The sequence below is a fragment of the Parambassis ranga genome, chromosome 1, assembly GCF_900634625.1.
Source record: "Parambassis ranga chromosome 1, fParRan2.1, whole genome shotgun sequence".
Lineage (NCBI taxonomy): Eukaryota > Metazoa > Chordata > Actinopteri > Ambassidae > Parambassis > Parambassis ranga.
The window spans coordinates 4,577,402-4,599,470 of record NC_041022.1 but is presented as its reverse complement, the minus strand read 5'-3'; the positions used below and the strand labels follow the sequence as shown (position 1 = coordinate 4,599,470).

The window sequence follows — 22,069 nt, the reverse complement described above, 5'->3', positions numbered from 1 at the left end:
GCCCACTGGCGTAAATCCTCTGTCATGATTGGCTGATTGGAGAGGTGGACAAGACAACGATCCAGGGTATGAATATAACCCACAGCAGCTGGTGCCGTTTAAATGTACAGTGTTCAATATCTGATCAAAGCAGTTTGGATTATATACTCCCAATGAACACATAATCTGAGGTCATTCATCATCTCAGTCTGCATGTTAAACTGCTCTTATGGGAGCATTACAGACTGAAACCTGAACAAACAGCCTCCTCCCGAACCATTCAACATTTATTGGATCAATATACTTATTAAAATCCATCTGTCAACAAATATTACAATATATACAGAATATTTTATATTTACAGCAGATAAGACGACAGTGACAGGGAATAAAAGCTAAAGCGGGACGCCGTCAGTGTCCAAACATCTCCTGCGAGGCATAGGTCATGTAGAGGAAGCCGTCCTCGTCCTGGTGGTCTTTGTAGACCTGAGCCATGGTGAGGGACATGCTGGCCAGGCCACTGTTGTTGATGAGCAGGTAGAAGGCCTGGCTGGGCAGCAGGGCCATCCGGTTCCTGAGGACAAACCACAAAGCGCTGCCATTAATGAGCGCCTGCAGGCTGCACGAGAATCTGAAGCATGCCTTCTCCCACAATGCACTGCTCTGATGCAAATAAACAAACATCACATCAACAATAACACACAACAGTCTCGGCTGGAGGACAGCGAGGACAGCGTCTCGGCTGTGAGCAGCAGCAGGAGACACTTCATAATCATGAAGCATCTGAAAAATGTGCAGAGTCTGAACACTGGCTTCACATCCAGCAGACGTCAGCCCTCAGCTCGAGACACACAAACTTAACCCCTGAAAAATGTTCCTCACACTGCTGCTGTTTGAGATTTAACCCCGTTTAACCCATTTTTATCCAGTCAAAGTCCCCCAGAGACGCTTCAACATTATGACACCACCCAGTGTCAATGGAACGTCCATCAGTCCAGCTGACAGTGAAGCTTTCATCCTGAGACACTGTCCCCATGTCCACACTGTCCCCATGTCCACACTGTCCCCATGTCCACACTGTCCCCATGTCCACATGTCCACACCGTGCGCTGCAGCTGAGCAGACACGTGTTGCGTTCAGGTGAAACTCAACATCAGAACTTACATCAGAACTTTACCTGATGATGGTGACGAACTGGGTCATGGTGAGCTCGTGGGGAACCAGGAACTTGGTCTTGTCCAGCGGCGGCAGGAACTTCTCCCTGTCGTAGCGCTCGATGATGACCTGCCGGGAGCAGCGGGTCAGACTGACGGGAGGAGAGGCTGAATGTGCGGGATGAGGGTCACTCACCGGGATCTTGTTGGGGAACTTGGTCCGGATTCCTGCCACCTCCTGCTTCCTGGTGGCTGCGGAGCAAAGAGCGCCGTGAGACGGAGTCACAGGTCAGACACGCAGACTCTCAGACACTTACCGAAGCTCTTCCTCTGTTTGAAGGGTTTGTTCTGCAGCGGGGTTTTGTCAAACGGCGGCATGGTGTGTGTCCGTGTGTGCGAGTGATGGAGGCGAGAGCAACGGAGCCGCGCGGCACCGCGCCGACGTTAAATAGAGGCGGCTGTGGCGCATCAGCTGATTAGCACATGGCCGCAGTCAGAGCGTGAATCATCCGCGGGTCTAATCAGGTTAGAGCCGCAGCGTGGAGCCCCGGCTCACTGCACACACAGGGCCGCGCACAGGGCCCAACAAGGCCGCGCACCGGGCCCCACAGGGAGGCGCACGGGGCCGCTGTGAGTATGTATGTCTATGGCTGTGAGGGCCCGGGGCAGACAGGGAGGGTCGGCTCTTCAGAATCAGAATCAGAAATACTTTATTGATCCCAGGGGCGAAGTTGCTTTCATTCCAGGTGCTCCATGTATACTCCATGTAACAGGTTAGAAATATAAAATAAGGTAAAATAGTAATAGTCGAATAAAAATAAAACCTAATAAATTCTAAACATTAATAAACATTTAAGCATCCTTCTGTCTGACACTGCTGAGACATGTGACAGACACAGAGATGTTTGAATGTGAAACATTTGAATAATGCAGAGTAAGCATGAGTTCAGCCTCCAGCAGCAGCCTCCACCAGGACATGAACAGTAACCGCCTCCATCAGCTCTGATGATCAGCACACAGAGAGAGCCATCTGTGTGTGTCTGTGTGTAACAGCACCCAGACATCCTGACATGTTTCCAACGACCAGCAGAGGGCGCTCAGTGACCATCAACTCTTTTTACTTAGTAATTTAACACAGTGTGTCCCAACCTTCAGAATAGAATAGAATAGAATAGAATGCCTTTTATTGTCACTATACACATTGAGCCAGGCACATATTTTACATTTAAAAATCCCTCAGCACACCTGACAGACCATATACACCATATTTATATTCTCAGGACTGTGCACTGACTTCTATGTTTATATTGTAAATAAAAAAAATAAAAAAATAAAATTTTCTTAATATCTCTTTTTTAATATCTCTCATACATTTTACACTCTTTTTTTGCACTGAAACGGGTTGACGGCTGTAATCTCATTGTACTTGTGTATAGTGACAATAAACGCCATTCTATTTCTATTCTATTCTAGAAAAGACCGTCACTATGTTTCTGGTGTAGAAGAACTAAGTTAAAGGATTTACCATAAATGAATAATAGTGAAACTACTGTGCCACTAAAACACTGATTTTACAAGCATGAGGTCCAAAGATGGAGCATGTAACATTGTAAATGACCATAAATAATCAATAAGTGTCTTGATCAGCAAAATAATTGTAGTATCATGTGTGGGCCGCTTGTCTGCCCGCTCCTGTGTCGCAGAATTGTGACGCCTGTCGCCTTTCACCCACACAAAAGTCGGATATATGCCGCATAGCCGTTCAGACTGGGGTCGCATTGCAAAAAATCGGAAACATATCTGATATAGGACCACATATGAAAGTGGCCTAGGTCGGATATAAAAAAATCGGAATTGAGCTGTTCAGACTGTCATGACGATATCAGATACAGGTCACATATGGGCAAAAAAAACGAAAAAAAAAAGATTTGGGTCACTTCAGCCTGCAGTCTGAACGTGGCCTCAGTGGTTGACCTGGTCTCTGCTTCAGTCTGTTCTTCACTGTGCTCTGTGTCAGGAAAGCCTTGAGCAGAGGGAAGAGACGAGTGATCTGAATCCTGACGCAGGGTTGTTGTTGTATGAGAGTTAAGAAAGTCTTCCAGTCTGCCAGCAACAAGGCCAAAATACCTGTGCAGAGGTGTCAGCAGCTGGTGTCAAGCTACAACAGGAAGTCTCCAACTCTGAGCATCCAGTCATGGTCCTGTGACCCATTCAATGTTACTGTCTCCCTCTTCTTCTCCTCTCTCTCTCCTTCATCCTCTCTGTCCTGTCTCCCTCTTCTTCTCCTCTCTCTCCTTCATCCTCTCTGTCCTGTCTCCCTCTTCTTGCCTTAAACAACTTTAGTGTAGCATTACCGGCCTAAGTTCACACACACACACCAAAAAGGAATCTGGATTCACTGGAACAGTGTTTTCAGTTCTGAGGAATCTTCTTTGTCACCAGCATTGTGGAGGTTGGCAGCAGTTGAGTAGGGGTTGTCTGTTTTACTTTGAATCTGTTCAAGAATTTCATGTTTGTGGAAACGTCACTCCAACCTGTAGGTTCTGTCCTCAGTAAACGGGGCTCACACACATTCTGGGAAAATAACCCAACATACATGATTTATTCATGAAATCGTAATTAATTAGGTGTAAGGCGTTATTGTGTGTTTAATGTAAAGTATGTTTATAAATAAATACTTAAATTATATCAACATATTTATTGATTTTGCTAGCGATAAAAAAAGCGACAGACAAAAGCAGACATGTCTGTGTAACAAATCTGTCAAGGCATCTGGACTTGTAGAGTCCTCTAGCCCTTGTGCAACGTTCTCAAACACTACCCTTATGTGTTGTTCGGGACAAAAATGTCCCCTAACTTTAACAGTTTTAAAAATATATCAGATAAATATTTTTTTGAATTTTTTTTGCATAGACCTTTTAATTAACTTCAGTTCTGATCAACAGTAGTAAAAAATCATTTTCCCCCAGGATTTTAACCCTTTAATCACCAATTTTATAAGGGGTGGTGCAAATAAATGGAAAAAAACACACAAAATGGATCATTTGTAATAGAAAATGTGATTGTGGACTGGATTTTTTTAACCTTTTTTTAACCTTTATTCCAGTTAACAACTTAATAGGGTCATTAATGTAAAAAACACAAATTTTACCTCCTACCAACAGGGTAAACCACCAACAATCAAGAATGCATGATTATGTAGTGCCATGGCTGTGCAGTCAAAAAATGTGGTTATAATGGAAGTCTATGGGACAAAAATGGCCACGAACAACACATTAGGGAGAAAAAAAGAAAATCCAGTGCTGTGCAAAAACTAATAATGCAATAAAGTCAATTTTTTTTACTGATGTTTGACATGACCAAGAATGTAATAAAGGTTAAACAAAATCCAGTCCACATTCACCTTTTCTATTAAAAATGAGCCATTTTGTGTGTTTTTTCCAATTTTCAGCACCACCCCTTATAAAATTGGTGATTAAAGGGTTAAAATCCTGGGGGAAAGTGTTTTTTTCACTACTTTTGATTAGAACTGAAGTTAATTAAAAGGTCTATGCAAAAAAATTCAAAAAAATATTTCCTTAAGTGACCCGCATGTGCAGGAGAGGACACGACGTCACATGATGCGTGCTTGTGTGACTTTGTTTGCGTTAATGTCTGATCATAGCCAACATAATTACAATGAAATAATATTAAGAAGAACGCTGGGAAGGAAGAGTGCAGCAGCTGCTGGAGTGGGGGGATAGTGATGTGACTGCTTTTAGCAACACTGACTTCATTCATAATTTCAGAATGACGAGAATATTTGAATTCGTCTGCGAGCGCCTTTCTGTCACTTTTGTTGCTGACAACACTGCTTGTCTGCCCGCTCCTGTGTCGCAGAATTGTGACGTCTGTCGCCTTTCACTGACGCAAAAGTCGGATATATGCCGCATAGCCGTTCAGACTGAGGTCGCATTGCAAAAAATCGGAAACATATCTGATATAGGACCACATATGAAAGTGGCCTAGGTCGGATATAAAAAAATCGGAATTGAGCTGTTCAGACTGTCATGACGATATCAGATACAGGTCACATATGGGCAAAAAAAACGGATTTGGGTCACTTCAGCCTGCAGTCTGAACGTGGCCTCAGTGGTTGACCTGGTCTCTGCTTCAGTCTGTTCTTCACTGTGCTCTGTGTCAGGAAAGCCTTGAGCAGAGGGAAGAGATGAGTGATCTGAATCCTGACGCAGGGTTGTTGTTGTATGAGAGTTAAGAAAGTCTTCCAGTCTGCCAGCAACAAGGCCAAAATACCTGTGCAGAGGTGTCAGCAGCTGGTGTCAAGCTACAACAGATTACTCGCTGTTGTAAAGGCCAAAGGCCGACATACAAAATACTGAACACTGGAAGTCTTTTTGTCTCCAACTCTGAGCATCCAGTCATGGTCCTGTGACCCATTCAATGTTACTGTCTCCCTCTTCTCCTCTCTCTCCTTCATCCTCTCTGTCCTGTCTCCCTCTTCTTCTCCTCTCTCTCCTTCATCCTCTCTGTCCTGTCTCCCTCTTCTTGCCTTAAACAACTTTAGTGTAGCATTACCGGCCTGAGTTCACTCACACACACCAAAAAGGAATCTGGTTTCACTGGAACATTGTTTTCATCACAGAGTTCTGAGGAATCTTCTTTGTCACCAGCATTGTGGAGGTTGGCAGCAGTTGAGTAGGGGTTGTCTGTTTTACTTTGAATCTGTTCAAGAATTTCATGTTTGTGGAAACGTCACTCCAACCTGTAGGTTCTGTCTTCAGTAAACAGGGCTCACACACATTCTGGGAAAATAACCCAACATACATGATTTATTCATGAAATCGTAATTAATTAGGTGTAAGGTGTTATTGTGTGTTTAATGTAAAGTATGTTTATAAATAAATACTTAAATTATATCAACATATTTATTGATTTTGCCAGCGATAAAAAAAGCGACAGACAAAAGCAGACATGTCTGTGTAACAAATCTGTCAAGGCATCTGGACTTGTAGAGTCCTCTAGCCCTTGTGCAATGTTCTCAAACACTACCCTTATGTGTTGTTCGGGACAAAAATGTCCCCTAACTTTAACGGTTTTAAAAATATATCAGATAAATATTTTTTTGAATTTTTTTTGCATAGACCTTTTCATTAACTTCAGTTCTGATCAACAGTAGTTGTGTGTTTTTTTCCCATTTTCAGCACCACCCCTTATAAAATTGGTGATTAAAGGGTTAAAATCCTGGGGGAAAATGTTTTTTTCACTACTTTTGATTAGAACTGAAGTTATTTAAAAGGTCTATGCAAAAAAATTCAAAAAAATATTTATCTGATATATTTTTAAAACCGTTAAAGTTAGAGGACGTTTTTGTCCCGAACAACACGAAAGGGGGGTAAAATTTGCCCACAGTGTACTGTTGACCTATGAAAAATTTTAAAATCATATTAACAAAATGTATGTAAAATTAAGCTTGTTGAGCAAAAATGATTCAATTTGCTCACATATTGACAAAGTTATGGCCAAAATAAACAGAAAAATTACTCTCAGAGGACAAAAATGTCCCGAACAGTGCATAAGGGCTAGAAGATGTTCCTCTGCTCCTCCATCAGCTCCATCAGCTCTCACTGTTTGGTGGAAACATGGTTTATATGTGGTGGAGGTGCTCAGTGGGGGGGCTACGTTCAGACTACAGGTCTTAATGCCCAATTCGTATTTTTTGGTGTTTACAAAATAATATGTGACTGCTACCACTCTCCTGTGTGAACGGACTGCGGCCCTTAAGTGACATGTGCAGGAAAGGACACGACGTCACATGATGCGTGCTTGTGTGACTTTGTTTACGTTAATGTCTGATCGTAGCCAACATAATTACAATGAAATAATATTAAGAAGAACGCTGGGAAGGAAGGAAGAGAGCAGCAGCTGCTGGAGTGGGGGGATAGTGATGTGACTGCTTTTAGCGACACTGACTTCATTCATAATTTCAGAATGACGAGAATATTTGAATTCGTCTGTGAGCGCCTTTCTGTGTCACACACGGCAAAACAGTCGACATCTCCCTCAACCTGTATCTGTATCGTTTGGAGCAAGTATGTAGGAGAGAGAGCTGTTTGTGTATGAATGGCGAAGTGCTGCCACAGAGGCCACGCCCTTTAAGTTAAAGAAAAGCCTTTGATAACTTTTGATCAGCACGGTCTCTAGGTGACATCCACCTGATATGAAGTCAATCGGGCAAAATCCCTAGGAGGATTTCGTCCACATACCAATGGTGGAAATCGCCAAGATCACCAACTTCAATCCAAGATGGCGGACTTCCTGTAAGTTTGAGGTCATGGTGTCAAGAGACTTTTTAGTGCATCTCAGTATGATAAACGTGTACTGATATTTGTGCACCTATGCCAAATGAGGGGGTGATTTCAGGGGGGCGCTGTAGAGCTATTTTGCCCCACCCCTTTACAGCAACCAAGTTTTCGCCACCCCTGATGAGTGGGCAACGTTTGGTGAGTGCACAGCAAAGCGCCAAATATTAAAAATAACACTTACGATTATGAGTTTTCCATTCACTTCCTTTACCAGCTGTCACGTGACAGGCAGCTCAGGCTGTGTGCCTGAATGTGCTGCCCATCAAATAAGATGAATAACATCAGGCTATTTAGTTTGATAAAAGAACAAGGTACAGGCCTGTTCTGTTATAGCTGCCCCTCTAATATAATGGTAAGCATGCAATATGTTGTTGTTCCATAACACCTTAGGATGATGTATGTTAAACGGTTTTCCTTATAAAATATGTTTAATGTGAGTATTTGTGTATTTTAAGAGTTATTTACCAAACTCCTCACCTCAGGATGGAGTAGATGTAAGTTTGTTTACTGTTTGCAGAACAAATGAAATTCTTTAACAGATCCAGAGATAAGACAGACAACAGCCGCACCTGCTGCCAATCATCTTCTCTCAGATTCCTCAGAACAACACACTGGCCCGTCAGATCATTCCAGTGAAACCAGATTCCTTTTGGGTATGTGTGTAAACTCAGCCAATTCAATTCAATTCGATTTATATACCACCTTTTACACCTTATGTCTCAAAGCTCTTCACAGAGCCTACAAGTACTCGTTTTGATCAGACCACTTGTAGGTTATAAAAGGTGTAGACCAAATGAATCTTGTTGAAAGACCCTGCTGCTGACAGTCGGCCGGGTAGAGGAGGAGAAGAAGAGGGAGACAGGACAGAAATTACAACATGTGAGTAACAAAAAACACATTTTCAGGGTACACAAAGGATCCCAACCATCACAAACGAAACAACTCTCAAATCATGGCTTCATGGTTAATTCCCCCTTTTCTTCTACAGAACACAGCACCCCTCCCACAGCCCACACAGCTCCTGCAGCTTGTCCAATGTTTTGTAAAAGGCGTACTCCACCCGAAGGCGAGATTTTAACAGTCCCCCAACAACTGGCAGTAGGTCCACACAACCAGAATCCTGGGTTTTGTTCCTGCGTATCAGCCAGATAGCCAACTTTGCACACCCAGATACAAAGTTCAACAATGTACACACAGATTTCTTCATTACCTGATATTTTCGGCCAAAAATAAATAAATCAAATGAAAACCTCATCTCAAACCCCCGAAACAGCCTTTTCAGCAACTCAAACAGTGGTCCTAGCCTGGGACACTCTACAAACAAATGTGCAAGAGTTTCAGCAAAAAGCACACTCTATTCCCACCCCAGGGTCCATGTGCGCTCTGTACCTGTTCGTAGCTATTGCACCATGTATAACCCTCCATTGGAGATCTGCTGTTCGCTTCTCAATGGGCGGCTTATACAGGGACCGCCAGCTGCCCTTCGGGGAAGCATCTGGGCCAAAGAACTCAGTCCACCTCGACTCCCTAACTTCGGAGAGGGACTGCAGATGGAGAACTTTCACACGGGTTGTGTACAGATCCTTTTCCCCTGCATCCTTGAACTTGTCCAGGTGTGGTGTTTTAAAAGACAGCAACCGACCCCCCTCTTCCCACCACTCCCCCACTGCAGGAGAAACAGACAAAACAGGGAAGCCGTACTCACTGCCTTCGCTTCGTTGCTCACACAGGGTAGAGTCTCTTACAAAAAGTCTTAAAGGGGGTGGAAGAGCCTCACAGACCTCCACCACCACCCTGTTGAACAAACGAACAGAGATTTTACTCCTCTCTCTCAGAACGTCGACCGGTAAAGCAGTCAGCTTCATCAATTGACCTACTTTTGTGCAACCAGCACTTCTGAGGTTAGCCCGTAGGCTAGCAGATTCCAGGGATAAAGTATTTAAAAAAGCACTGCAAAACAGTGGCTCTTCAAAAACCCACATGCCCGGAGACTCATTTATTGCACGTTGGAAATTAAACATCTTCCAGGCCTGCAGTACAGAGCTGTAGAATGGTGTAAGTCCAGATAAATCAAGATCCTCGCTCCGTAATCCAGCCGGCCAGCTCTTCTCATGAGGAGCCGAGCTGTATCTAACCAGCCTGGACCACTGTTGTAGAGGATCTGTTGCGCTGTCTGAAGGCAGCAATTTTAGACTGAATGTCAATGAGACCTTGCCCACCCTCGGCTACAGGTAGGTACAAAGCTGCTTCCCGAATCCAGTGCTTTCCAGACCAAAAAAAGTCCAAGATTGTCCTCTGGATGTCCTCTACAAAGCCCCTCGGTGGTGTCAGAGGGATGAGTTTGTGCCAGAGAGTCGAGTCGAAGTTATTAGCAACCAGAACTCTCCCCCTATAAGACAGCTGAGGTAGCAACCATTTCCATTTAGACAACTGAGCACACACTTTATTTCTGATTCCCTCCCAATTCTTAGATTTAAACCCCTCAGTGCCTGAAAACATCCCCAACACCTTCAACCCCTCTCTCTTCCCTTTGAGGCCTCCTTGTAGAAAGACCACTGCCTGATCCCTCCACTGGCCTAACAGGAAAGCCTCACTTTTACCCCAGTTGCCTTTTCATAAAGGAGTAGGGCGTCTTGCAGATGATAAACATCCTCCTGACTAGACTCAAAGATGTTCACGTCATCTGCATAAGCAGACAATGTTAAGGCATGCTTAAACCTGCAGGACCCAGGTAAAGAAAAGCTGCTGCTGAACCCTCAACCTGCACAGCAGAGGTTCAATTACCAGACTATAGCGCTGGCTGGAGATGGGACAACCCTGCCTTATGCCCCACTGTACAGAGATCGGCCTGCACAGCCCAGCACCCATTCTTATCAAACACTGTGCATTGCAATAAAGTATTTTTAACCACCTAGGTTTTGATGGTGTCTCGCTGCTAATCATTGGCAGAAGCAGCAGTTCAGGTGAACATGTATGAAGCAGAGATATTTGGGAAAACAGGCAAAGCCATGAAAACAGCAGCAACATCATCCTCTTCCTCCGTGTCCGACATGTTTGTTCAACTAAACTGCTGCTTCTGCTGCTGTGCAGCGCGTCAAAACCTATTTGCGTGTCTGATCACGATGTGCACTGGGAGAGCCGTGTGAAGAGTTCTACACACACACTCCTGGTTCCCCTGCCCCTGCCCATTCTCACCAACAACTCCACTAATACCTGTGCTCTGCTCCATGCGTGAAATGAAAAACATCTCCCGCGAAACAATTTACTACCGCGCTGAGTTCCGGACATTTTAGGCCATTTAAACTGGTGTTGCCGGTGTATTAAATATTTATATCACAACCCAAAAATTAATTGCGGGCCGCACATTGAGAACCTATGATGTAGAGCCTTGTAGGTAAGGAGAAGGATCTTGAAGTGTATTCTTGTGAAGAGAAGCTAGAACAGCAGCAATATGATCCGTTTGGCTGCTTCCTGTCAGAACTCTAGCTGCTGCTTCTGGACCAGCTGCAGCTGTTCATGCAGTAACAAGTAAAGTTGCTTCACACAGTTCAGTTGGGTTTTATTTGCATTGTGTTGTCTGTAGGTGCTTCACAGAGTCTGGGTGGCAGGCGAGGAGATGCTAGCCTTTATGGTGAGAGTGTGTGTGAGCCCTGTTTACTGAGGACAGAACCTACAGGTTGGAGTGATGCTTCCACAAACATGAAATTCTTGAACACATTCAAAGTAAAACAGACAACCCCTACTCAACTGCTGCCAACCTCCACAATGCTGGTGACAAAGAAGAGTCCTCAGAACTCTGTGATGAAAACACTGTTCCAGTGGAACCAGATTCCTTTTTGGTGTGTGTGTTTTTGATTATGGTGTGGGAAATTGACACATCTACTTCAACCTGAATATCTACTCATCAATACACAGGGTTCACACACACTATGAGGAAATGACATTTATCACTTCAGCATGAGGAAACACAAAATGACAGAGTATGGACCATGAAGTCTCTTGTGCTGTTCTGAGGAATCTTCGAGAAGATGATTGGCAGCAGTTTCGGGTGTCATCTGTCTTATCTCTGGATCTGTTAATGAATTTCATTTGTTCTGCAAACTTTACTCCAGTAAACAAATGTACAGCTACTCCATCTTGAACATTCTGTCATCAATACACAGGGTTCACACACACTATGAGGAAATGACATTTATCACTTCAGCATGAGGAAACACAAAATGACAGAGTATGGACCATGAAGTCTCTTGTGCTGTTCTGAGGAATCTTCGAGAAGATGATTGGCAGCAGTTTCGGGTGTCATCTGTCTTATCTCTGGATCTGTTAATGAATTTCATTTGTTCTGCAAACTTTACTCCAGTAAACAAATGTACAGCTACTCCATCTTGAACATTCTGTCATCAATACACAGGGTTCACACACACTATGAGGAAATAACATCGATCACTTCAGCATGAGGAAACACAAAATGACAGAGTATGGGCCATGAAGTCTCCTTTTGTGCTGTTCTGAGACACCTAAACCTCATCCTCAGTGCACCAATCAATCAGCAGCAGGGGGGCAGAGATGCCCAGACCTCCCCCTGGTGAGGGCAGACAGGAACATTTGAACACTTGAGATCACTGTATCATAGGAAACAATAACGCTGCAGAGGTCAAACCTTGGAGGTAGGTGTGGCCCCCAGGCTTGAGTCTGCTTCCCTTTGTTGATAATGTTCAAGTTAGCCATTAAAACAGGGTGAGGAGTTTGGTAAAGAACGCTTAAAACACACAAATACTCACATTAAACATATTTTACAAGGAAACCTGTTCAACATAGCCGCTATTTTAGCCGTCCATCGCAAGTCCTGTCAGTTGGAGATATACGCTCACATGACTCCTGTTATTAACTTTACAACAGCTAACCAATGTTTCTTATATTTATTGCACAGTGTTGATTCTGAACATGTGTGTGCATGCTGTGAAACAAATTAACCTCTTTGGGAAAAATAAAGTTCTCCTTGAAAAGTCTGTGTTGACTGGAACGGCCTGATCCGGCAGTTATCAGGAAAGCACTTTTGTGATCAACATGTGAGGTCAACATGTCGTGGACACACCCTCTGGATGGTGTGGATATAAGGTGCCCTCAGCGGCCGTACGTTCATCAGCAGCAGAGGAAACTTCTTCAAGTGAACTTCTTGGTCTCATCAGCAGAGGTGAGAGATTTTCCACACGTTGGTTCATGTGAGCGGTGTTGGGCAGATTACTGTAGAACTGTAATTGGTTACAAGTTACCCTGTTAAAATGTAATAGTAGTGTAACTATTTCAATAACATTATCAAAGTAATGTAACTAATTACATTTGATTACATTTTAATTACTTTTCTTAATTTTGAATGAATGCTCTCAACTGTTCCATATTCACATGTTAAAACCTTGTAGCAGCCTTAACTTAGCCAACATGAACACAATCATAAAATCCATCACTAGACTGAATGTCAGTGTCTCTTTTTACTGACGTGAGGGGGCAGATGAACCAGACAGGCTAGAACACACACACAGTGTGCTATTGTGCTGTATCAGATAAAATAAGATAAGATGAAACTTTATATTAATCTCGAAAGAAATTCTTGTCCCAATAAATAATATCTTGATCAATAAACAAACTTAAAACTAAAACACCAGGTGTAGTGACAAAGAAACATCACTTTAACAACCAGATCAGTGCTTATACTCTTGAAGGTTCAAAGTAGATAAAGAACGTTAGTGTTGCCCCGCCAGCATAAAAGACCGCGTCCTGTGATATGCTGAGTCCTGCTGCTGTCCTTGCTTGTTTCAGAGCAGGTTCAGGTTCACTTGGGAAGTGCTGGCTGATCCAGCTTCCCTCTCATCAGGCAGACTGGATGTTCTCAACAGGACCCTTGGGTGTTTCCTCTAAAAAGGTGGATAGAAATGATGATTAGATCATTATAATATTAATTTTTTTCTTCTACAAAAAACAAACAGTTAAAACAATGGAATACAGATAATTCAAATGTGTTGCATTAAGTGTGTGCAATATAATAGAAAGTATGATACTATGTTGACCCAATGATAAAAGTGCACTAATTCAGCCAGTAGCCTACTGCTTAATAAGCTAACCCAGCTAACTGATGTCGATAAAACACCTTCAATAATCATCTCAATTAACTAATAATGATTACACCACTCAAATGTTGACTAAAAAATGACTAATTGCGGGGTTACCTGTGTACCTGTGTGCGCATACCCGTGACTGTGCGCTGCTCCTGACTACGGTGGGGAAGTTGAAGCAATAAAGTTTAACAAATTAAGTAACACAAAGACTACAATGAGTAGTGATTTATCTGCTTATTATTACATCGCTTTGACCTGATTATTTCGAGCTGAAATTAATCACACACTCGAGTCTGTCGGCTCTGGATTTCTGAAAAATATCCCCTCATCTAGTGATATCAGCACAAAACCTGTTGAGGAATATTTTTGTCATGTTATAATATTTACAATATTTCTGCACATGTCCTGCGCACAAAGCGAGCCTGAACACAGGAGTACAGCTTCGTGGAATGACGTTTGGATGATGGCTTAACATCCAGCCTGGTCTGGGCATGTCTGAGCATGCTGCCGCTGCTGCGAGCGGGCACGCCTACAATTATAAAATAATTTAATAGACTAAAACATTGAAAGGCATCAATGTTCATATGCTTAAAACAGACGGGGCAGCCTGTTTGTAGTCGAGCTGTGACACTATTGATCACACTGCAGATGTCTCTGACATGATAGAGGAGGACTGACTTACATGACACGGCCAAAACTACAGAAATATTCAGCAAACCACCGGGCCTGGTACTCTCTGTCTCTAGTTGGTCGGGCTAAACCAAAGTAGTGGAAACAAGAGGGGTGTTCAAAGATCGACTGTTACCTGTGAAAACATCCCCATTAGCACTTGGTACATTCCTCCTGATAAATTAACGCTACAAAAAGTCGACCAATCAGAATTTTGGCCGAGCCAGAATGTATCGACCAATAAATTGACCAGTCGACCGGGAGATTACAGCCCTACATTTACCATCTAATGGTTAGGCTAAAGCTTAATTAATAACACTGTCTCACAGCACAAACTTTATGACACTAAAGCTGATTTTATCAATACTCTGTTTCTGAAAGTCATGGAGCAGCTGGACCGCTACGTAAACAAAGTGGGTTGACTTAGTAATGGCACAGACGAGGCTGTGGTTAGCAAGCTAGCTACTAGCTAGCTATACCCCCTCCCCTATACAAACACTACGGCTTTGAATCATGTTATGTTCAACACAACGCAGGAGAAGACACGGAACGATTATTTAGCCTGATGTGAGCACATACCCGTAGATGCATCTTCAGACTGTCTAGATGTCGACAGCATCTTAACTGCAAACACACCTTGCACTGCACAGTAATGTGGACTTTATCTGTCTGTGGTTTTGGTCAAATGTCTTCTGAATCTCCAACACATGAACGTGCTCTTCATCGCCATGGTTCCTGTCTGACAAATCGCGCTGGCAGCATCAGGGCAACAGGTGACGACAGACAGATGAGAACCAATCAGAAGGCTGCTGGTACGCAGTTTAGACAGATGATGTGCCGTGAAAAAATAATTTTCAGCTTTTCTGAAAGTTGTTCAAATCAAATGTAATTAAAATTCTTGAAATTTCCAAAAGAAACTGTAATTTAATTATATTTCTCCAGTATTGTAACTATTTAAATTACATAACGGTGTTACATGTGTTACGTGTTACACACTGCATGTGAGGTTGGTGACCTTATCACTGCTGAGTTTGAGGACTCTGTCTCCATCAGGACGTTACAATAGTGACAATGGTGGATTATAAAGTTACCGTGTACACCGGCAATCTGGCCAGTGCTGGAACTTGGAATCAAGTCAGCATTAAGCTGGTGGGAACAGATGGAAAGAGCCCGAGGACTCCGCTGAACTCCAGCAGGAAACGCAGACATCTGTCCAAAGATACAGTAAGTCTGACTACAGTCGAAAAAGTCATTAGCTGTGTTTGCTGTCTCCCCCTGCACCAGCCTCTGTTTGGTTTTACCTGCACAATTAACAGATGATACATCATACATCCACTATAATACAAACAATACTTTCAACAGCCTGCCATGTTTGTTCCTCTCTCTCTCTGTCCTTCATCCTCTCTGTCCTGTCTCCCTCTTCTTCACCTCTCTCTCTCCTTCATCCTCTCTGTCCTGTCTCCCTCTTCTTCTCCTCTCTCTCCTTCATCCTCATAAGGAGGGTTTTTCCTGACACTGTCTGCTTTGAAGTGCATGCTTGGGATTTCAGACTCTGGGATTCTGTAAAGCACCTAGAAACTATTCTGATTGTAAAACGATCAATAAAATGAAATTGAATTAAATTGATTATGCTCATGGATATATTGTTCAGCATGTACAGGTCTATAATGAAAGCCTTCTGTCCTTCTTGCAGATGTCCTATTCCACTGTGTTCTGCCCCAAGTCCATTGGAAAGCTGGTGCTGATAGAGCTGACGAAGCAACGAAATTTTCTGTTTAATCAGGATGACTGGTACCCTGCCAAGGTGGAGGTGAAGTCCCCTGAGGCAGACATCTACAAGTTTCCCATCTACCACTGGATCACTGACAGCAAGGAGCATAAATTCAGAGAGGGGACAGGTTTGTGGAAATGAACTTATTGGACAAGCTGTGCACACATTCACCCACCAAAACACTGTGTGTGTGTGTGTTGACTTTTCAGCTCTGCTAGTCTTTAATGACACTCATGCTCAACATGCTCGGGTCACGGAGATTAGGCAGAAAAGGGAGGACTACAGGTGAGCACTCAGAGTCCAGATGGACACTGCAGGTGGTCCAGACTGTCCCTGATCTCTCTGCTCTGCTCCACCAGCTGGTGTGTGGAAACAGGAATACCCAGCTGCATCCATGTGGAATCCATTGATCAGCTGCCACGTGACGTACGCTTCTCTCTCACCAAGAAGGTTGAAATGGATTTTACTGCGGGCAAAGGGTGACGTCCTGATTTCCTGTCACATGACCTTCATCTGTTCACCTCCATGTTGATTTATTGATTTAAAGCATCCATTCAGTGTCTGTTGAAAGCTTCACAGTACAGTGTTCATATTTTCCAGACTGGCGGAGCTGGAACTGGAGGCATGGGCTCATTGGATTGAACAATGGACTGATATTGATGACATCACTTACTTGAGAGTGGGCAACCCCAGTGCCACAGCAGGTGCTGTGCAGTGAAAATGATTCTCTTCATTAGCAGATCTTTGTGGGACATGAGGTGAAAGACGAGCAGGTTTTTGTCATGTTTGGTTCTTTCAGAATATGTTCGAGAACACTGGAAGGAAGACGCCTTCTTTGGCTACCAGCTTCTAAACGGTGTTAACCCCATGTTGATCCAACGCTGCACAAAGCTGCCAGCTAACCTTGCTCACTCTGTCTCTGAGGACATGGTCCTCTCCAACGGTCAGAGTCTGGCAGAGGAAATGAAGGTGATGTTCTTAGTCCCCCTGAATTAAAGCAGACCAAGATGGCTGCATGTCATGATGGGTCATTTTGTGATGTTTCTCATTTCCCTTGTCAACAGAAGGGAAACATCTTCCTCTGTGACTACAAGATCCTGGACGAGGTGCAACCAAACACCATCAATGGGAAGAACCAGTACCTGATGGCTCCCCTGGTCCTGCTCCACCACACTGATGAGAAGCTGAAGCCCGTGGCTATCCAGGTGAGATCAGCAGTCCAAAAAGACTTTCTTTGAGCAGAACCAAAGTGGTCAAACAAGTACAGAAAAGCCTTTATAAAGCACTGAACCATGCCTCCTTCCTTTCCTGAAGCTGAAGCAGACTCCAGCGGAAGACAACCCCGTCTTTCTTCCCTCTGACTCTGAGTACGACTGGCTGATGGCCAAGATGTTCGTGAGGAGTGCAGAGTTCCATGTTCACGAGCTCGTTTCTCACCTGCTGCACACTCACCTGCTGGCTGAAGTTTTTGCCATGTCACTGCTGCGGAACCTGCCCATGGTGCACCCGCTCTACAAGGTAACACTTCTCTGACTGACTGTGCAGCAACGCAACACAAAGAGAACATCTAACACACTTACCTCTCCTCCTCAGCTGCTCATACCGCACACTCGCTACACTCTGCAGATCAACGTGTTAGCCCGACAGCTGCTGATATCCAAGGAGGGACTTTTCTCTAAGGTACCAAAACAGCAGCACGGTCAGACCTGACCACGTCCTTCAGCACAGAGCACATGAGTTACCTCTGAAGGGTCTGCTTGTGTCTTAGTATACAGCTTCTGGTGCAGACGGTGCGATGATGATCCTGAAGAAAGCAACTTCTGCAATAACCTACACGTCCCTCTGTGTGTGTGATGACATCAAAGAGCGCGGCCTGGAGGGCCTGTCCCACTTCTACTACAGGGACGATGGACTGAAGCTGTGGGACATCATCCACGGGTCTGCTGCTGTGACCAGAACTAGACAAACCTCAGGAAACCCTCTTGTTCTGTGTAGTTTTGTTTCAGAGGCTGCACTGGTGGATGAGACGGGGATCTTTAGTCATCTTGTGTCTTCACAATTTGTGTCTCTGTCTCTCAAAGGTTTGTGGACAAAATGCTCAAGTACTACTACAAGACTGATGAAGACGTCCAGAAGGACTGCGAACTGCAGGGCTGGATCTCAGACATCTTTGAAAAGGGGTTCCATTCCCAGACTGCCACAGGTGGGCCTGTCACACACACACACACACACACACACAAACATGCACACACACACATACACACATTGATTAATTTAAAGAGTCCTTGGTGTTGTGTGTTCTCAGGGATCCCACAGAGCTTCAGCACTGTGGGTGACCTGGTAAAGTTTGTTACCATGGTGATCTTCAACTGCTCCGCCCAGCACTCAGCCGTGAACTCTGGACAGGTAAGTCCTCATGACTTACCAGCACAGAGTTTCAGTTCTTGTGGGACAGCATCTTGAGGTCTTTAAAGGTGTCTGGTTGGACAGACAGTCCAGCAGGCTGGTTTCAGCGGGTTCTCTCAGACCATGAACATCATGAGGGTCCTCCAAAGTCCTCCATGTTCAGGGCCCTGTGAATGTTCCAGCCTGTCTAGGTTCAAAGAGGACTGCCTGTCCAACACGCTGATTCAGCGTCATGTCATGAGTGAATGCTGCTGTGACCAAACAAAGCTCAAGATGTACAGGTCAGTGCACACCGTGACGCTGTGCTTCCTCTGCAGTATGAATATGGCGGCTGGATGCCAAACGTCCCCAGCACCATGCAGCTTCCGCCTACAACCAGAAAGGGCCGGGCCAACAAGGACAGGATGCTGAAGACCCTGCCTGATGTCCAAACCACAGTTCACTCCATGGCTATACTGTGGGTGCTCAGCAAGCGCTCCACAGACTCAGTGAGTGACGCACACCCCACCCCGTCATGTGACTTACATATTAGAAGAAGAAGAACTGAGTGTCTCCTTAATCCCATCAGGTTTTCCTTGGTCAGTACCCAGAGGAGCACTTTACTGAGCCGACACCCTGCGATTTCATCAAAGAATTTCGGGGAGACCTTGGAGTGCTGAGTGCTGAAATCAAGGCCAGAAACAGCAGCTTGGAGGTGCCGTACACCTACCTGGACCCAGAGCAGATCGAGAACAGCGTGTCCCTGTGAATGTTCTGATGCTACCTGACACAGCCTGACAGATGTTTGATCAATAATTATACAGTGTGAGAAACAGAGACCACAGTGCAGGATGTGTTCTCTGACTGCTCCTATTGTCTTAATCAACCAATAACAAGATGAGCTCATGATTAGGTTTCAATATTGATTTCTTGAAATTTAAAAATGAAATGATGATTGTGTGTTTTTAAATGAATGAATCAATAAAGAGTGTTACGTAATCTGACAAACAGCTGCTTCAGGTCATTATTGTAAATAGTGCTTTCTTAATAACCAATAACGTTAATTTGTGACAGCAATGACGTCATTAACAGAGACAGAAAATTACGGACGTAGAGTCTGAAATGTCTGAACATGCTTTCAATGAGTTCACTGTACGCTGCCCTACACTGACCTCCCCATATTCCCCACATTCGAACACAGCCAGGAACTGACAAGGTGTCCACACCAACCTGCAACCTGCAACCTCCGGGATCCTAATGATCCAGAACCCAAGCACAGGACTGGTGCTACAAATTCCACAGTACGGTTCCTTCTTCACCGTGTTATAACCTTCTTCACTTGCTGTAGTAACTGTAGCTGGTGAAAACTCACTGGTAGAGAAAACAAAGATCCAAAACATGGCAGCAGCAGGTCGAGGTCATGGCAATAAACAATAATTATATAAAATAGAATTATTATATTTAGATTATTATCTATTATTATAAAAAAATATAATAATCAAGTTAGACAAACAATAAACAATAATAATAGTAATAACTATTTTCCCAATAAATGTGCACTAATTTAGGCAGAACACACAGGAGGAGGCAGCACAAGTGGCAACTACCCAGAATTCAGTGCAGCGGGGGTCTGAGAGCTTTAGAGCAGTGGTCCCCAACCACCGGGCCGGGGACCGGTACCGGTCCGTGGGTCATTTGGTACCGGGCCGCACAGAAAGACTGAGCAAAACATATATTATTCATTATCTGAGTCTGAAAGCTGTTTCATTTATAAATCGATCAGATCCATCCGCCTGTGCCTTTAAGCACCTGCCCAGACGCTTGTCTCGGTCAGCAAAAATGAATAAAAAACAAACGTCTTTGGAGAGCTTCTTCGGAAAGGGGAAAAGGCCTAACGAGGAGACAGAAGAAGAGGAGCCTACCCCTTCAAAGAAAAAGAAACCCGCATTTAAAAGACTATATCAGGAGTCCTATTTAAAATACGGATTTATTGCAACAGGTGATTCTCACACACCAAGTCCGCTCTGAGTGATATGTGGCGACAGACTCGCAAATGAGGCAACAAAGCCTTCAAAACTGCGAGACCGAGCACCCTGCATTAAAAGACAAGCCATGGAAGAAAACATGAACAAGAACGACTGAAGCAATTAATGACGGCCAAAACAAAATTACGGAGTGGACTGGACATAAGAAACACACTTCGGGTGTCATGTCTCCCATTATCCCTAGATGGGACCGCCTCATTGCTGAGAAAGCTCAAAGGCTCCCACTAATTAAGCATAAGAGTAAGTTGTCTCTTTATGCACTTTTTTTTCTGTGCCGGTCCGTGAAAGTATTGTTTTACATGATACCGGTCCGTGGTGCAAAAAAGGTTGGGGACCGCTGCTTTAGAGGACCTGGTGTGAACAGAAAGAGGACTGAGACTCCAACAAAGCTGAACTGTACTAGAAAGAGAAGCCGGTCCTCTTTGTGATTAACTCACACTGTGAACACAAAAAGAACTGAGACCTGTTTCTGTTGCTCCACCTGACTCCACAGACTCTTCTGTTTCAGAGCTCTGTGGTCTGGCAGCCTGTTCTGCAGCTGCAGGTCTGTAGGTCCAGTCTCATGTGGTTCCCCTGAGTGTCCAGCAGAGGTCAGTGTAACAGCAGAACTACCATGAGAGTCTGTCAAACTGCTCACATCATCTGTCTCTGAGGGCTCTGAGTCCTACAGCTGATAACATTCAGTCCAGCAGGAAGTCCCCCGATATGTGACACAGGTAACAATAACAACATCAGTGTAGGTAGAGAAGATTGAAGCGAGGCCTCTGGACTTGTAGAGTTTTCTTGAAGACGTTTCGCTGCTCATCCAAGCAGCTTCATCAGTTCTAACTGTTTGGTGGGAAACCTGGTTTATATGTGGTTGCAGACCTCAGTGGGTGGGTCTGCATATATCACATTGCTGTGTTTCTCCCTGGGAGTCTGATCCTTCGGGTGGACCAGTCTCTGTCTCAGTGTTGTCATTAGTTTGAAATGGACCAGGATGTCATGGTTGTTGAAGATCCTGCGGAGTTTCTCTGATACTCCTGACACATATGGAATAGAGATGTTCTTTCTCTGCCGGTTGTTGTCCTTCTTCTTGTTGTTGGGGGGTCTTGTTTTTGTGGCTTTGATGAGTGCCCACTTGGGCACCTGTGGCTACCCCAAGTGGGCACTCCTGATGTGGTGTTGCTCCTTCTTCTTCCCCTCTGAGCTGGTTGGTACAGTTTTTGCTCTGTGCTGCAGGGTCCTGATGACTCCCAGTTTGTGTTCCAGTGGGTGGTGTGAATCAAACAGCAGGTCCTGGTCTGTGTGTGTGGGTTTCCTGTACACTCCCACACTGAGGCTCCTCAATATGTACTGTGCAGTCCAAGAAGGCCAGATTGTTGTCCCTCGTGTCCTCCCAAGTGAACTTGATGTTGTTGTCCACTGCGTTGATGTGTTCAGTGAACCGTTCCACATCGTTGGTCTTGATTTTGACCCAGGTGTCATCCACATATCTGAACCAGTGGGTGGGGGTGGTTCCAGGAAAGGAACTCAGGGCTCTTCTCTCCACTTCTTCCATGTAGATGTTGGCCACAATAGGAGACACAGGTGATCCCATCGCACAGCGTGC

At 44.4% G+C, this 22,069-nt stretch overlaps 2 protein-coding genes across 3 annotated transcripts; one reads left to right on the top strand and one right to left on the bottom strand.

The window, feature by feature from the left end:
- Positions 1–345: 345 nt before the first annotated feature.
- On the bottom strand, positions 346–1,610 carry map1lc3c (microtubule-associated protein 1 light chain 3 gamma). The gene is made up of 4 exons (XM_028418289.1): positions 1,451–1,610; positions 1,330–1,385; positions 1,157–1,263; positions 346–553 (listed from the first exon to the last, which is right to left on the bottom strand). Exons 1-4 carry the CDS (start codon positions 1,509–1,511, stop codon positions 391–393), a joined length of 387 nt encoding a protein of 128 aa, XP_028274090.1. The 5' UTR covers positions 1,512–1,610; the 3' UTR covers positions 346–390.
- Positions 1,611–12,574: 10,964 nt separating this feature from the next.
- On the top strand, positions 12,575–19,441 carry LOC114443754 (arachidonate 15-lipoxygenase B-like). Of its 2 annotated transcripts, XM_028418169.1 has the most exons (15): positions 12,575–12,689; positions 15,331–15,501; positions 15,971–16,175; positions 16,258–16,333; positions 16,408–16,527; positions 16,649–16,752; positions 16,848–17,017; positions 17,113–17,253; positions 17,363–17,566; positions 17,642–17,728; positions 17,817–17,986; positions 18,130–18,251; positions 18,354–18,454; positions 18,772–18,942; positions 19,023–19,441. In XM_028418169.1, the coding sequence occupies exons 1-15, from the start codon at positions 12,576–12,578 to the stop codon at positions 19,200–19,202; spliced, it is 2,136 nt and encodes a 711-aa protein (XP_028273970.1). In that variant the 5' UTR covers position 12,575; the 3' UTR covers positions 19,203–19,441. The 2 variants fall into 2 exon arrangements, with proteins under 2 accessions (XP_028273970.1, XP_028273892.1); XM_028418091.1 differs by having other exon boundaries at positions 18,130–18,454.
- Positions 19,442–22,069: the final 2,628 nt, after the last annotated feature.

Coding starts and splice junctions, on each gene's coding strand:
- LOC114443754 (XM_028418091.1), top strand. CDS start 12,576: ATGTCGTGGACACACCCTCTGGATGGTGTGGATATAAGGTGCCCTCAG. Junction 17,254..17,362: donor TGAAGCCCGTGGCTATCCAG/GTGAGATCAGCA, acceptor CCTTTCCTGAAG/CTGAAGCAGACTCCAGCGGA. Junction 18,455..18,771: donor CAGCCGTGAACTCTGGACAG/GTAAGTCCTCAT, acceptor CTTCCTCTGCAG/TATGAATATGGCGGCTGGAT.
- map1lc3c (XM_028418289.1), bottom strand. CDS start 1,511: ATGCCGCCGTTTGACAAAACCCCGCTGCAGAACAAACCCTTCAAACAG. Junction 1,386..1,450: donor CAAACAGAGGAAGAGCTTCG/GTAAGTGTCTGA, acceptor TTTGCTCCGCAG/CCACCAGGAAGCAGGAGGTG. Junction 554..1,156: donor CAGTTCGTCACCATCATCAG/GTAAAGTTCTGA, acceptor GTTTGTCCTCAG/GAACCGGATGGCCCTGCTGC.